General features: G+C 48.3%; 1 protein-coding gene across 2 annotated transcripts in view; it reads left to right on the top strand.

Moving 5' to 3' along the window:
* Window positions 1–16,630, top strand: part of LOC139546749 (transmembrane protein 163a-like) — a 102,887-nt gene that overhangs the window by 71,715 nt on the left and 14,542 nt on the right. For both annotated transcript variants that reach the window (XM_071355495.1, XM_071355494.1), the window contains exons 3-5: window positions 7,556–7,599; window positions 8,259–8,350; window positions 9,246–9,342. In XM_071355495.1, coding sequence (XP_071211596.1) covers window positions 7,556–7,599; window positions 8,259–8,350; window positions 9,246–9,342 — 233 coding nt within the window. The remainder of the gene's footprint in view (window positions 1–7,555; window positions 7,600–8,258; window positions 8,351–9,245; window positions 9,343–16,630) is intronic.

The raw sequence follows: 16,630 nt of genomic DNA, 5'->3' as shown, positions 1-16,630 counted from the left end.
AAAAGGGCTGCCTAAGTATGATTCCCAATCAGAGACAACGATAGACAGCTGCCTCTGATTGGGAACCACACTCGGCCAAAAACAAAGAAATAGAAAACATAGAAATAAAGAAACTAGAATGCCCACCCTAGTCACATCCTGGCCTAACCAAAATAGAGAATAAAAACCTCTCTATGGCCAGGGCGTGACAGTACCCCCCCCCCCCCCCCCCCCCCCAAAGGTGCGGACTCCGGCCGCAAAACCTGACCGTAACGGGGAGGGTCTGGGTGGGCATCCCTTACGGCGGCGGCTCCGGTGCGGGACGTAGACCACCCTCCGCCCGCAGATCCCTCCGCTTTGGTGGCGGCCCTGGTGCATGGACCTTCACTGGAGGAACCGGGCCGCAGATCATCGCTGGAGGAACCAGACCACCGATCATCGCCGGAGGCCCCGGACTGGGGACCGTCGCTGCAGGCCCCGGACTGGGGACCGTCGCTGGAGGCCCCGGACTGGGGACCGTCGCTAGAGGCTCCGGACTAGGGACCATCGCTGGAGGCTTAGTATGTGGCGCCGGAACAGGTCTCACCAAACCGAGGAGACGTACTGGCAGCCTAGTGAGTGGAGCTACCACAACACATCCTGGCTGGATCCCAAACCATCTCAATTGGGTTTAGGTCAGGTGATTGCTGAGGCCAGGTCATCTGATGCAGCACTCTCCTTCTTGGTCAAATAGCCCTTACACAGCCTGGAGGTGTGTTCTGGGTCATTGTCCTGTTGAAAAATAAATTATAGTCCCACGAAGCGCAAACCAGAGGGGATGGTATATCGCTGCAGAATGCTGTCGTAGCGATGCTGGTTAATTGTGCCTTGAATTATAAATAAATCACTGACAGTCTCACCAGCAAAGCACCCCCACACCATCACACCTTCTCCTCAGTGCTTCATGGTGGGAACCACACATGCAGAGATCATCCGTTCACCTACTCTGCGTCTCATAAACCAAGCATCTCAAATTTGGACTCATCACACCAAAAGACAGATTTCCACCGGTCTAATGTCCATTGCTTTTCTTGGACCAAGCAAGTCTCTTCTTCTTATTGGTGTCCTTTAGTAGTCCTTTAGTAGTGGTTTCTTTGCAGAAATTCGACCATGAAGGCTTGATTCATGCAGTCTCCTCTGAACAGTTGATGTTGAGATATGTCTTTTACTTGAGCTCTGCAATCTGAGGTGCAGTTAATTGCCGATTTCTGGTAACTCTGAGGTGCAGTTATTTGCCGATGGCTGGTAACTCTAATGAACTTATCCTCTGCAGCAGAGGTAACTCTGGGTCTTCCTTTCCAGTTTCTTCATAGCGCTTGATGGTTTTTGCAACTGCACTTGAAGAAACTTTGAAAGTTCTTGCAATTTTACGCATTGACTGACCTTCATGTGTTAAAGTAATGATGGACTGTCATTTCTCTTTGCTTATTTGAGCTGTTCTTGCCATAATATGGACTTGGTCTTTTACCATCTAAGGCTATATTCTGTATACCACCCCTACCTAATCACAACACAACTGATTGGGTCAAACACATTAAGAAGGAAAGAAATTCCACAAATTAACTTTTAAGAAGTCACACCTGTTAATTGAAATGCATTCCAGGTGACTACCTCCTGAAGCTGGTTGAGAGAATGCCACAAGTATGCAAAGCTGTCATCAAGGCAACGGGTGGTTACTTTGACAAATTTGTTTAACACTTCTTTGGTTACTACATGATTCCATATGTGTTATTTCATAGTTTTGATATCTTCTACAATGTAGCAAATAGTAAAAATAGAGAAAAACCCTTGAATGAGTAGGTGTGTCCAAACTTTTGACTGGTATTGTATAGATATATTTTTAGGAAACATTGCACATCTAATAGTCAAATCATAGCAGGTGAGTTGGTTCTACTATTTTGGGACATTTCTGGTGTTTTGTGGTGGAAAATTGGTGGGTCAAGCATAACATGTTTAAACCAGTCTGAGAAAACACACATACATTATTTATCTCCATCATATTTGTCCTGAATTCTCACAATTAAGCTGTTCCTCTGTTGGCTTCTCGCTGCGCCCTCCCACGGCTCAACGTAAATCAGATCAGTCGGATTCTGTAGAGTGGCCTCAGTTCTCCACCAGCAAATCATCAGTAGTGCAAATATGCTTTTCAAAGGTGTATAATTGTAATTTGCCAGCTTACTCCATGGAATTGCAATAAGAGAAAACAAAGCATTTATTTTCAGTTAGCCAAAACTAAACCTAAACTGTCAAATGTATGTAGTATATGCAGTAGACTACAGTTGGCAGATGCAGCCCCACAGGATTTAATATCAACGGCAAGTGTTTTTTAAATGTATTGTCATTTTGGTGCAGTAAGCCTTTGCAGACAGTTAGTGAACAAACAGCCTGGTGGACCTTGAAAAGTGATGCTGTTGTTTGGTGCTGCTATGTTGTGTTTTCACACTCAGCTGGTGTTTTGTGAGAGAATGTGCTGAGATGTCCTTCAGCAGCACACAGAACGATGTGTCTCAGAGCTGTGAAGAAAGTGAATATACTGACACACTGGAGACCGTTTTTCTTCAAAATATAAACATTTTAACACTTTCCATGTCTATTTTGTTGTTGTGGGTCAATGTTGATACCACTGAAGACTTTCTCCTGTAATGTGTATTTGTGCCATGCTTTAGTCCAGTCGCCTGCACCCCACTTTTCTTGACACAAACTCTCATCAAAACAACAGAAGCCTCAGTGGCAGGCAGCCGAATCCCAGGTGGCACTTCCCTTACTGAAGGAATCGATCGTTTGCATTGAAATCGATTTGGGAGAGGGCCTGAGAGGTGCTGCAGACAAAGGGGAGGCTGGGGAGCCAGTATGGACTGGAGCGAGAGGGAGGGGGAGGAAGGGGGAGAGAGGGATGTGGGTTCCTCCCCTGGTCATGCAGGGGAGCTGTGGACTGGAGCGGTCCTCTCAGCCAGAGTGGAGCGGCCCAGTGCTGTAGGTCCTGAATTATTAAACACAACATATTGCAGCTGAGCAGCGGGGTAAAGCCATGTCGGATGTGTCTACTTTTCAACTGGGCCGCTGCTCTGAGGCTCTGTGAAGGACATAGGGGGGTGTTTTGGGAGGAAGCGGAGGACAGAGGGGAGTGATTTGGGAGGAAGGGGAGAGGTCTGAGTGGTCTTGCAGTGGGAGGCTGAAGCCCCTCAGATGTCTTCTTATTGTATAAGCGCCTGTTAATTAAGAAGAAAAGATCCGGGAGCAAAGGGCTTTGTTTAAACCAGCTGCTGCTGCACCAAGAATTTAGTTATGTTTATCAACATGAGACAATTAGCTAACGGACCAAGATAAAGGACTAAACCATAGCTAACCTCTCTCAACAACACTGTTCTCAACCTCACTCTTACTGTATGTACAGTACATGCAGACATGCACTAGTACACACACACACACACACACACACACACACACACACTGCAGTGATCTGCCAGTGATTTCTAGAGCATCCCATTTCCACGAAGGTTTGAAAGTCTGCCTCTGAAGACAATGATAGTGCATTCTCAAGCTCAGTCTCTCTCTCTCTCTCTCTCTCTCTCTCTCTCTCTCTCTCTCTCTCTCTCTCTCTCTCTCTCTCTCTCTCTCTCTCTCTCTCTCTCTCTCTCTCTCTCTCTCTCTCTCTCTCTCTCTCTCTCTCTCTCTCTCTCTCTCTCTCTCTCTCTCCCTTTTCTACACTCAGATGGGGTTTTATGTTTTGGTATCTGACAACACTGCATCCATCTAAGATAAGAGATGCTATATGATTGCAGATGACCCTCCCCAATTCATTTGGATTCTCCCAAGATCATTGACTACACCCCGGAATCTGGGTCTCGCCCCTAAGAAGAGGGAACATAATTACATTTCTCGTTAGCCGCAAATGATTCCTGCGAGTCTATCAGAGCTATTTGTCATAGCAGGGTGAATGATGGGTTTTTTAATGAAGAGGAGTGGAGTTGGGGTTTAAAGGGGCGTGAATCACAGTTCATGGCGAGGTGTGATGCTTGTCTCCTGGGATAAGGCTGACAGCAATTTATTTTGTTCTAGTAGATTTTGTATTGATCCTCTGAAGGGATTTAGCCAGAATCTGGGGTTCATTTAAAGTACTAGGACTGGGTTCCAAACCAGAAACACCCTCTAGAAAGCAGAGCACTGTCAATGTATTTTTTATTTTTATTTATTGAACCTTTATTTAACCAAGTCAGTTAAGAACAAATTCTTATTTACAATGACGGCCTACACCGGCAAACCCTAACCCGGATGACACTGGGCCAATTGTGCGCCGCCGTATGGGACTCCCAATCACGGCCTGTTGTGATACAGCCTGGAATCGAACCGAGGGTCTGTAGTGACGCCTCTAGCACTGAGATGTGCCTGAGACCCTGTGGTTGGGCCACTTGGGAGCCCAACCAGCTCCTAATAGGGGGAGCATGGTTATCTTTCCTCCAAGAAAGAAAGAGGATAGCTACACACTATATTGCTCAGATACAATACATTTGACAGCAAGCTGCCTTTATGAGGGCATCTTTCTACCAAGCTACTTCCTTTCAGCTCTACATCTCCTCTCTCTGCTTTAATGTCTTGAAGTAAGACGTGGGGACTGATGTGAGATCAGTTGCTGTAGTGTAGTGTAGCATCTTGCGACCCTGGGCTCAGCAGTGCCACTCCTGCCAACTAAACGACCCTGCTTTGGTTTGGCGTTCACCCAGTCCTTACATAACAGGCTCAGCATTAGGACATTACTGCTGTAGTTAAAACCCTGCAAAGTTCATTAGTATCTCTACCTCAGATAATTTAGGATCTTTGCAGGTGTTTAGGGTCCCAAATCAATTTCTTAGTGAAGGTAGTCATTTCAGTACTAAACTGAGACTCGATATGCAGTAATATATCTGAAAAAGCTGACTGATTCTTGAGTATACGCTGTGTGGGTGTGTGTGCAGTAGATCACCAGATTTCTAGTTATGGCACATTACTGTATGTGTGTCTGACATGTTGAGAAATGAGATGTGTTTAGTTGCCACTGAGAGCTCCGCTGCTATTTGTCTTACTTATGGAAATACCCAGTCTCACTTTTATGATCAGTGTTGAAGATAGAGGAGAATACGAGATAAGGCTGTCTGTGAGTTAGAGAGGGGACAGTTGATGCTGAGGAGACGGAGAAGAAAGGTGAGGAGTCACAGTCCAATTAAACTTAGCCCTGTGAAAATACTGTTGTTACAAGATTCATAGAACAGAACAAAAGAGCAAATGAGATGCAAAACCCTGTATACAGTACATCATATTCTGTTTTCCACAGAAGATTATATACTGTATTGTGTGTAAGAGTAGTCAATTCTCAAGCCAACAACGGAAGCATCCTATATCTTCAATAACAACATCTTCATCTGTATCTGTATACTATCTATGTTCTCCCCAGCTAAAGTGCTGCTTGTCAGGCATGGTTGGCTCCCTGATAAATGTGTGGTATCAGCCGAGTGCTGAGTGCTCCTCCATGCGCCTCCTTTCATAAATCACAAAGAGATCTTCTACACCAAAGCTTTGTAGCACTGCCGTCTCTCTTTGTTTTGACACGGAACGGGTACATTTTCTGACACGCCATAAGAAAAGCTTATGTTTTCATGAGTCTGTCAAGCGAGACTTTTTTTTGCCTTTTATCCAGCTCAAGTTTTTGCTTATCTTTGACGCCTTGGCTGGATAAAAGGCTACACTTATTAGCGTGATTCAATACCTTTTCGCCCCATCGCCCAACACACTAGCCCCATCCCTCCCTCCCTCCCTCTCCTCCCCTAACCCATGGTCATTGCTCAGGAATGTAGACAGTCACATTTCCAAGCTTACCCTGGTCCCTGACCCATTTCACCAGCATGGAAGCCTCTCTTGTCTCTGTATTCCTGTTGCCCCTCCTCATTACCCCACACAGTGTGTTCTCTGTGGAAATGAATGCACAGATTAATGATCCCACTTTGTGCTGAAACAAATATACAATTGCTGTTGTTATAGGCTAACTGCTGTGCTGGTCAGTGCCAAGGCTAATGATAAGCATCACTGTAGTGACCTGCTGTATTGCTTGTCTTGTTCTGGGTTCTGTATCTGCACTCACTCTGAGTGAGTGCATTTATGTATGTGGCTGCATGGTTCAGTGCCAATAGTAGTGAGTCTGTCTGTTAGTGTGGGTGCTGTGCTTGCAGGGCAGACTAACATTCTGGGCACTATGTAGGGAATAGGATGCCATTTGGGATGCTTCCCTGGTCTGGGAGAAGAGAGTGCGGAGCTTTGGCAGCCCTTGGCAGGCTGTGTTGGCTGGCGTCCTGGTGCCTTGATCCAGCCTCCTGACGGCTTGGGAAGAGAACAACCTAAGGGCTCCCTGCACAGGACTGGATGCTGACAGTACGGCCAGCAGATCCACTCATCCTGTTTCACGCTGTACTGCTGCCGCAGCTAGCAGACCAGCTGTCACCAGGAGTGAGCCTGTTTGTTCCTCTCTCTCACTTGACTGTTGGACTGTCAGACTGTCCCGCAGATCCTTTTTTTGTTTGTGTTATTTGCATCGATCCGGCCTACGGTGTTGACTGAGAGGATAAGAGGAAGTTGGTAGTTCTAATGTGGTGCCAGTCTGCCAGAGCGTCTTAGCATCATGCGTCATGGGTCTGTCTGTCACCATGGTCCCCTACGCCACAGACCCTTTTTAAGCCTTTTAAGACCTAGACCAGAGAGGTCACATCATAGCCTCCATGGCAGCCATTGATTGGTGGATCAAAGATAGAGAGACTGAGATAAAAGCCCTGTTGAAACTCTCCTCCAGCTCAGCTCGCACTCAGATTGCCCGTCTCCATGGTGATCTGCCTAGCGACAGGGCGCCCCGTGGGACTGTTACTGCCCTGAAAACGAATGCATCACAGAGGAAACTCAAAAGCCCCCAGCTTCACAAGGACAGAATGAACAGAAACGGATGGAGAGAATATGGAGAATTTGGGCCAGAATCAGATGAATCAAGCCTGTTATTATAACCATTAAGTGCCTGATGAGTCAAATGCTACGAATGTATAAGATGCTTTAATGGATAATCTTCTGTTACATTCTCAACTCTAACAATCCAGTATTGAGGAGAAATCAAATGGAACCTGTTAACAGATCTTTATCCTCTATGCCTTTCAAACCTTCCCTGTGTAGGATTATAGCTGTTTAAATCCATACCATTTTTGCTCAGAGATTATTACAGTATAGTGCTAATCTCTGAATAATTCTCCTCCAATTCAAGCTACACTTTAAGGTGTGCTGATAAAATGAATTAGTATGTACAAACAGAATAGGTTATCAGTGTTTTGATCTTTGAACCTGAAAAATCATAAACTATTACATAACAAAAATGATTTATGCGTGTCTGTGTGTGTCCGTGTGTTTGTCTGTGTTTGAAATAGCAATATTTACACGGATGTTGCTGTTATCATTACTTTTGCTGTTAGAATCCTTTGTATTTTGTTCCTCAGGCATTCATTTATTCTCTCTCCCTCTCTCTTCTCTCTAGCTGTTTCATTCATGAGACACAGCGCATCAGCATTTGGATTTGCAGTGAGTTCCATTTATACTTATTAATTAGTCATAAAGTCATGGTGTTAATTTATTAACTCTGGTTGGGATCAGATGCAAGTTGTCTGCCATTGTTTCCTTGGTAACAGCACATCAGAGCTGAGATACAGAAATATCCCCACAGATACTGTGGGAAGCTCTAGAATGCTATAAAAGAAGCTATCATGTCATATCAGGTAAACGAGGACAGTTTACTAGAGAGAGTCAGCATATTAGACATGGATGATAATGAACCAATGAGGAGCTGTTAAGGCCATGTCTATAGAGGGGTCATAATAGTTTTGTAGGCCAAACCGTTCGGACACTCCGGACAATTTTGTGAGAAGACGATTTTCTGCTTGTCTCATGGTCTGACATACACCGCTCTAGCTCTGTCACTTTTCACCACAGGTGTGGAAGTGCGACATCGGCGGATGGGGTTATTTGAGGCAGATATCGCTATTTTAAATTTACAGATTTTAATGGGGATTTTTATCCTACTGTTCAATAACCAGCCTAGTCTGTTAGTAGAGCATATGGAGTTTAAGTAGGGGGGAATGTGAGGTGGGACTAGAGTTGAGTGTTTTCCTGAATGTACTATATACTTTGTTATTTGATTTATCCTCACTGGAGGCCTAATAGCAGATTGTCTGTCTTTGCAGTTTGACGCCACGTTGGACGTGCTATCTTCAATTATCGTGCTGTGGCGCTATAGCAACGCCGCAGCTGTCCACTCCGCCCATAGGGAGTACATGTGAGTAAAACGGGCACAACATTCATATTCATCTCATTGAACATACAGGTTGCATGGTGTCCCCTATTAGAACATTCCATGTACACCACCATAAAAACAGTTCTCTCTCCCCTAGTAGCCTACTGGGTTATTATCTTCAGAAACCTGCCTTGTACATTCCCTTTGGCTTGAATCTTTATCAGTGTGTCTCATACGTTACATTATTGAGCTGTTGAGACATTAAATGTATTTTTAGTCCAGGCAGCCACATCCAGGTACAGTATATCTCTCCCAGTGTACAATGATACAGTACATTGTCCACAGTAATACAGGGGTTCGTCCCAGTTTACATCTTGTTCCTGGTTGACGGCCTTGTTCTGGCATGTCACAGCTACTTCCTCAGCACTGCAGGCGCTACAATGATAAAGGACAATGCCGCCCATCTACCATCCATCTTATACCCGCCTGCTGTAGGGGGGATGGAGGTAGAGGGAGGGAGGGATGGATGGAGACATTCTCATTCCTCCTTTGTGGAAGTGTCAAAATGAGAGATAAATGGGGAAGAAATGGCAGAGGAAGCAAACATCTTTCTCTGGCGCCAAAGTACTGAGCTGTGAAGCTGCTGCTGTAACCGTAGCCAGGAACCCAGATAACAGACGCTTTTCACTTTTATTTAATTGGAACAGATCTCCCCTGCCTCTCTATGCCTGATTACACCTGTGTTAAAGTAGCATTCACAAACAGTTATGGCTCCCTGGAGAACCAATACATCTATTTAAGTGTACCACGGTGAGGTGCAGCAGAGAAAAATAAAAAATTAACTTAAAAATATGTTTTTGTGAATATTTTTGATTCCAATTTTACTGGAGGATGACAATGGAAGAAGCCCTAAGACTTGATTTCTGTCTGTCCACAGAGCGTGCGTGGTCCTTGGGGTGGTCTTCATCTTGTCCTCCCTGTGTATTCTAGGAAAAGCAATCCATGACCTGGCCACCAAGCTGCTTCCAGAAGTGGTGAGAGACCCCCCCTCACACACACAGATGTGCACGCAAGCACACACACACACTAACACACACACACTAACACACACACACACACACACACACACACACACACACACACACACACACACACACACACACACACACACACACACACACACACACACACACACACACACACACACACAGAATCCTAGGGCGATATATAACTGATATTTTCAGAAGCTTTTCTCAAAGTCTTCACCGTGTTTTATACTGTATGTACTGGCAGGTGGCTTTTTATAGCCCCAGTTTGTGCCTGTGACGTCAAAGAACTATGCCTGTTCCTCTGTCTCTCTCTGTTTCACCTGCCCATGTGATGGAGTGCAAGAGCTGCTGAAGTTAAGGCGAGGAAAAGGAAGCAGAGAAAATAGTGACTAGTTTATGAAACTAATCCCGGAATAGTCTCATTTCGCTGTTGCCAGGCAATGCAACCTTTCCTACATTTCTGTAGATTGATGCTGCAGTAAACATCAAAAACATCAACAGGACGAAAGTTACCGAATCAAAACAACTGTTCAGAGATTTCCATTCTAGGTAGACAACTAGATGCACTTGCAGCTACGAGAGCAGAATTATCACTTTTTCAGACTTAGCCCTTAACATTTCTTACAATTTCTTTCTTTATATATTAGGTCCACAATTTGCACATATCCTATCTGTTCCTACAATGTTTGAATGAATGCAAATATACTTCCACCCTCACATTTTTTTTTTCTCTCTCTCTCTCTCTCTCTCTCTCTCTCTCTCTCTCTCTCTCTCTCTCTCTCTCTCTCTCTCTCTCTCTCTCTCTCTCTCTCTCTCTCTCTCTCTCTCTCTCTCTCTCTCTCTCTCTCTCTCTCTCTCTCTCTCTCCTTTCCTTATTTGCTATATTGGTTTGTAAATTAGTGGTTTCTCTCTCTGATTTGGAGCCGACACCTGTAATCAGTGGCGCAGAAGGACTGATAAGTCTTTTAAGTCTGCTCCATGGCAACGAAGCGCCAACAGCTGCTGTGCGATGTACCCACTGGTCTGAAAACGACCAATTAGCTGCACATTACCACGTCAGGAAGTACAGACCTACAGCCCAGCCTAGCCTTGATCTGTGTTGTAAGGACAGAGATGGAGAGAGGGAAATGGGGAATAGAGGAAATTGTGTGCGAAGGGGGGTAGGGAAGCAGTGAGAAGGAGAGAGAAAATGATGGGTAGAGAGAGACAGAATCAGAGCGAGGGGAGGAGTGATAGATTGAGATGAGTGCGAGGGGATATCTGTTTGAACCAGCAGCTCTGCTATGTTAATCAAGCCAGTGAGTTTTGTGCTCAGGAGGATATGTCTGTCCGGGGAGGGCCCATTATCACTGGCTCTTCTTCTGGCGCATGCAAGCACAATCTAAAAATATCTGCAGTATTTCATCTCTCTCTCTCTCTCTCTCTCTCTCTCTCTCTCTCTCTCTCTCTCTCTCTCTCTCTCTCTCTCTCTCTCTCTCTCTCTCTCTCTCTCTCTCTCTCTCTCTCTCTCTCTCTCTCTCTCTCTCTCTCTCTCTCTCTCTCTCTCTCTCTCTCTCTCTCTCTCTCTCTCCCTCTCTAATTCAATTCAATTCAATTCAATTGGCTTTATTGGCATGGGAAACACGCACGCGTTTACATTGCCATAGCAAGTGAAATATTAACGGTACACATATCCTGTTCATTCTGGCCCTTCTTTGGACACTGTGTTAACAAACCTCCAAACAAGCTTCAACGCCATACAACACTTCTTCCGTGGCCTCCAACTGCTCTTAAATAATAGTAAAACAAAATGCATGCTCTTCAACCGATCGCTGCCCGCACCCACTCGCCCGCCCGACTAGCATCTCTACTCTGGACGGTTCTGACTTAATATATGTTGACAACTATAAATACCTAGATGTCTGGCTAGACTGTAAACTCTCCCTCCAGACTCACATTAAGCATCTACAATCCAAAGTTAAATCTAGAATTGCCTTCCTATTTCACAACAAAGACTCCTTCACTCATGCTGCCAAACATACCCTGGTAAAACTGACTATCCTACCGATCCTTGACTTTGGCGATGTAATTTACAAAATAGCCTCCAACACTCTACTCAGCAAATTGGATGCAGTCTATCACAGTGCCATCCGTTTTGTCACCAAAGCCCAATATACTACCCACCACTGCGACCTGTATGCTCTCATTGGCTGGTCCTCGGTACATATTCGTCGCCAAACCCACTGGCTCCAGGTCATCCTTAAGTCTTTGCTAGGTAAAGCCCCGCCTTATCTCAGCTCACTGGTCACCATAGCAACACCCACCCATAGCACACGCTCCAGCAGGTATATTTCACTGGTCATCCCCAAAGCCAACATTTCCTTTGGCCGCCTTTCCTTCCAGTTCTCTGCTGTCAATGACTGGAACGAATTTCAAAAATCACTGAAGTTGGAGACTTATATCTCCCTCACTAACTTTAAGCGTCAGCTGTGAGAGCAGCTTACCGATCGCTGCAGCTGTACACAGCCCATCTGTAAATAGCCCATCCAACCAACCAACTACCTACCTCATCCCCATATTTGTTTTTGTTTTTTTGCTTGTTTGCACACCAGTATTTCTACTGCACATCCTCATCTGCACATCTATCACTCCAGTGTTAATTGCTAAATTGTAATTACTTCGCCACTATTGGCCGATATATTGCCTTACCTCCTTGTTTCATTTGCACACACTGTATACAGATTTTTCAATTGGGTTATTGACTGTATGTTTGTTTATTCCATGTGTAACTCTGTGTTGTTTTGTCGCACTGCTTTGCTTTATCTTGGCCAGGTCGCAGTTGTAAATGAGAACTTGTTCTCAACTGGTCTACCTGGTTAAATAAAGGTGAAAAAAAAAAGATTTAAAAAAAATAGATAAACAAAATTGAAACAAACAATAAAGAATGAAGAATAAACATTACACCCACAAAGTTCCAAAGGAATAGAGACATTTCAAATGTTATATTATGGCTATATACATTGTTGTAATGATGTGCAAATATTTAAAGTACAAAAGGGTGTCACGATCGTGTGGAAGAGATTCGGACCAAAACGCAGCATGAGGAAAATAAGCCATCTTCTTTTAATAAATGACCGAAGATGAACATGAAACGAAAATACTATACAAACAAACAAAAAACAACAAATGATCGTGAAGCTAAATAACGCAAGTGCACAGACAAGCAACAAACGTTAAACAAGACAACTACCCACAAAAGCCTACTGCCTATGGCTACCTTAAATATGGCTCCCAATCAGAGACAAATGAATGACAGCTGTCTCTGATTGAGACCCAATCTAGGCAGCCATAGACATAACTAGACAACCTCACAATTATCTATCCCATACACAATACAACACCCATAGACTAAACAAAACACACACAACATACAATGCCCACCCCAACTCACGCCCTGACCAACTAAACATAATCAAAATAACATAAAAATAGGTCAGGAACGTGACATAACCCCCCCCCCTCAAGGTGCGTACTCCGAACGCACCACCAAAAGTCTAGGGGAGGGTCTGGGTGGGCATCTGTCCACGGTGGTGGCTCAGGCTGAGGGCGAGGTCCCCACCCCACCATAATCAATCCCCGCTTCTTTATCCCCCTCACAATGCCCACCCTCCAAATAACCCCACCTAAATTAAGGGGCATCATCAGGATAAGGAGCAGCACCGGAATGAGGAGCAACACCAGAATGAGGGGCAACACCAGAATGAGGGGCAACACCAGAATGACTGGCGGATCCTGGCTGGCTGGCTCTGGACGCTCTTGGCTGGTTGACGGCTCTGGACGGTCATGGCTGGCTGACGGCTCTGGACGGTCATGGTTCGCTGACGGCTCTGGACGGTCATGGCTCGCTGACGGCTCTGGACGGTCATGGCTCGCTGACGGCTCTGGACGGTCATGGCTCGCTGACGGCTCTGGACGGTCATGGCTCGCTGACGGCTCTGGACGGTCATGGCTGGCTGACGGCTCTGGACGGTCATGGCTGGCGGAAGGCTCTGGCTGATCCGGTCTGGCGGAAGGCTCTGGCTGATCCGGTCTGGTGGAAGGCTCTGGCTGATCCGGTCTGGCGGAAGGCTCTGGCTGATCCGGTCTGGCGGAAGGCTCTAGCGGCTCCTGTCTGGCGGACGGCTCTAGCGGCTCCTGTCTGGCGGACGGCTCTGTAGGCTCATGGCAGACGGGCGGCTCTGCAGGCTCATGGCAGACGGGCGGCTTTGCAGGCTCATGGCAGACGGACAGTTCAGACGGCGTTGGGCAGACGGGCAGTTCAGGCGCCGCTGGGCAGACGGGCAGTTCAGGCGCCGCTGGGCAGACGGGCAGTTCAGGCGCCGCTGGGCAGACGGGCAGTTCAGGCGCCGCTGGGCAGACGGGCAGTTCAGGCGCCGCTGGGCAGACGGGCAGTTCAGGCGCCGCTGGGCAGACGGGCAGTTCAGGCGCCGCTGGGCAGACGGCAGACTCTGGCCGGCTGAGACGCACTATAGGCCTGGTGCGTGGTACCGGAACTGGAGGTACCGGGCTAAGGACACGCACCTCAGGGTGAGTGCGGGGAACAACAGGGCACACTGGACTCTCGTGGCGCACTCTAGGCCTGGTGCGTGGTACCGGAACTGGAGGTACCGGGCTGAGGGCACGCACCTCAGGGCGAGTGCGGGGAGAAGGAACAGTGCGTACAGGGCTCTGGAGACGCACAGGAGGCTTGGTGCGTGGTGCCGGAACTGGAGGCACTGGGCTGGAGACACGCACCATAGGGAGAGTGCGTGGAGGAGGAACAGGGCTCTGGAGATGCACTGGAAGCCTGGTGCGTGGTGTAGGCACTGGTGGTACTGAGCTGGGGTGGGAAGGTGGCGCCGGATATACCGGACCGTGAAGGAGGACACGTGCTCTTGAGCACCGAGCCTCCCCAACCTTACCAGGTTGAATGGTCCCCGTAGCCCTGCCAGTGCGGCGAGGTGGAATAGCCCGCACTGGGCTATGCAGGCGAACCGGGGACACCACCTGTAAGGCTGGTGCCATGTACGCCGGCCCGAGGAGACGTACTGGAGACCAGATACGTTGGGCCGGCTTCATGGCACTCGGCTCGATGCCCAACCTAGCCCTCCCAGTGCGGCAAGGTGGAATAGCCCGCACTGGGCTAAGCACGCGTACTGGGGACACCGTGCGCTTTACCGCATAACACGGTGTCTGACCAGTACGACGCCCTCTTACTCCACGGCAAGCCCGGGGAGTTGGCTCAGGTATCCAACCCGGCTTCGCCACACTCCCCTTTAGCCCCCCCCCCCCCAAGAAATTTTTGGGTGAGCCTCTCGGGCTTCCAGCCTCTCCTACGTGCTGCCTCCTCATACCAGCGCTCCTGGGCTGTGGCTGCCTTCTTCTCCTCCCGCAAGCGGCGATTCACACCAACCTTAGCCCAGGGTCCTTCTCCATTGAAAATTTGCTCCCAACTCCATTCCTCTTCTCTCCATTGTTTTAGTTCCTTTTCTCCTTCCTCAATCCGCTTGGTCCTGTTGTGGTGGGTAGTTCTGTCACGATCGTGTGGAAGAGATTCGGACCAAAACGCAGCATGAGGAAAATAAGCCATCTTCTTTTAATAAATGACCGAAGATGAACATGAAACGAAAATACTATACAAACAAACAAAAAACAACAAATGATCGTGAAGCTAAATAACGCAAGTGCACAGACAAGCAACAAACGTTAAACAAGACAACTACCCACAAAAGCCTACTGCCTATGGCTACCTTAAATATGGCTCCCAATCAGAGACAAATGAATGACAGCTGTCTCTGATTGAGACCCAATCTAGGCAGCCATAGACATAACTAGACAACCTCACAATTATCTATCCCATACACAATACAACACCCATAGACTAAACAAAACACACACAACATACAATGCCCACCCCAACTCACGCCCTGACCAACTAAACATAATCAAAATAACATAAAAATAGGTCAGGAACGTGACATAACCCCCCCCCTCAAGGTGCGTACTCCGAACGCACCACCAAAAGTCTAGGGGAGGGTCTGGGTGGGCATCTGTCCACGGTGGTGGCTCAGGCTGAGGGCGAGGTCCCCACCCCACCATAATCAATCCCCGCTTCTTTATCCCCCTCACAATGCCCACCCTCCAAATAACCCCACCTAAATTAAGGGGCATCATCAGGATAAGGAGCAGCACCGGAATGAGGAGCAACACCAGAATGAGGGGCAACACCAGAATGAGGGGCAACACCAGAATGACTGGCGGATCCTGGCTGGCTGGCTCTGGACGCTCTTGGCTGGTTGACGGCTCTGGACGGTCATGGCTGGCTGACGGCTCTGGACGGTCATGGCTCGCTGACGGCTCTGGACGGTCATGGCTCGCTGACGGCTCTGGACGGTCATGGCTCGCTGACGGCTCTGGACGGTCATGGCTCGCTGACGGCTCTGGACGGTCATGGCTGGCGGAAGGCTCTGGCTGATCCGGTCTGGCGGAAGGCTCTGGCTGATCCGGTCTGGCGGAAGGCTCTGGCTGATCCGGTCTGGTGGAAGGCTCTGGCTGATCCGGTCTGGCGGAAGGCTCTGGCTGATCCGGTCTGGCGGAAGGCTCTAGCGGCTCCTGTCTGGCGGACGGCTCTAGCGGCTCCTGTCTGGCGGACGGCTCTGTAGGCTCATGGCAGACGGGCGGCTCTGCAGGCTCATGGCAGACGGGCGGCTTTGCAGGCTCATGGCAGACGGACAGTTCAGACGGCGTTGGGCAGACGGGCAGTTCAGGCGCCGCTGGGCAGACGGGCAGTTCAGGCGCCGCTGGGCAGACGGGCAGTTCAGGCGCCGCTGGGCAGACGGGCAGTTCAGGCGCCGCTGGGCAGACGGGCAGTTCAGGCGCCGCTGGGCAGACGGGCAGTTCAGGCGCCGCTGGGCAGACGGGCAGTTCAGGCGCCGCTGGGCAGACGGCAGACTCTGGCCGGCTGAGACGCACTATAGGCCTGGTGCGTGGTACCGGAACTGGAGGTACCGGGCTAAGGACACGCACCTCAGGGTGAGTGCGGGGAACAACAGGGCACACTGGACTCTCGTGGCGCACTCTAGGCCTGGTGCGTGGTACCGGAACTGGAGGTACCGGGCTGAGGGCACGCACCTCAGGGCGAGTGCGGGGAGAAGGAACAGTGCGTACAGGGCTCTGGAGACGCACAGGAGGCTTGGTGCGTGGTGCCGGAACTGGAGACACTGGGCTGGAGACACGCACCATAGGGAGAGTGCGT

The sequence above is a fragment of the Salvelinus alpinus genome, chromosome 20, assembly GCF_045679555.1.
Source record: "Salvelinus alpinus chromosome 20, SLU_Salpinus.1, whole genome shotgun sequence".
NCBI lineage: Eukaryota > Metazoa > Chordata > Actinopteri > Salmoniformes > Salmonidae > Salvelinus > Salvelinus alpinus.
The sequence above is the reverse complement of the archived record's forward strand: the minus strand, read 5'-3'. Positions and strand labels throughout refer to the sequence as shown.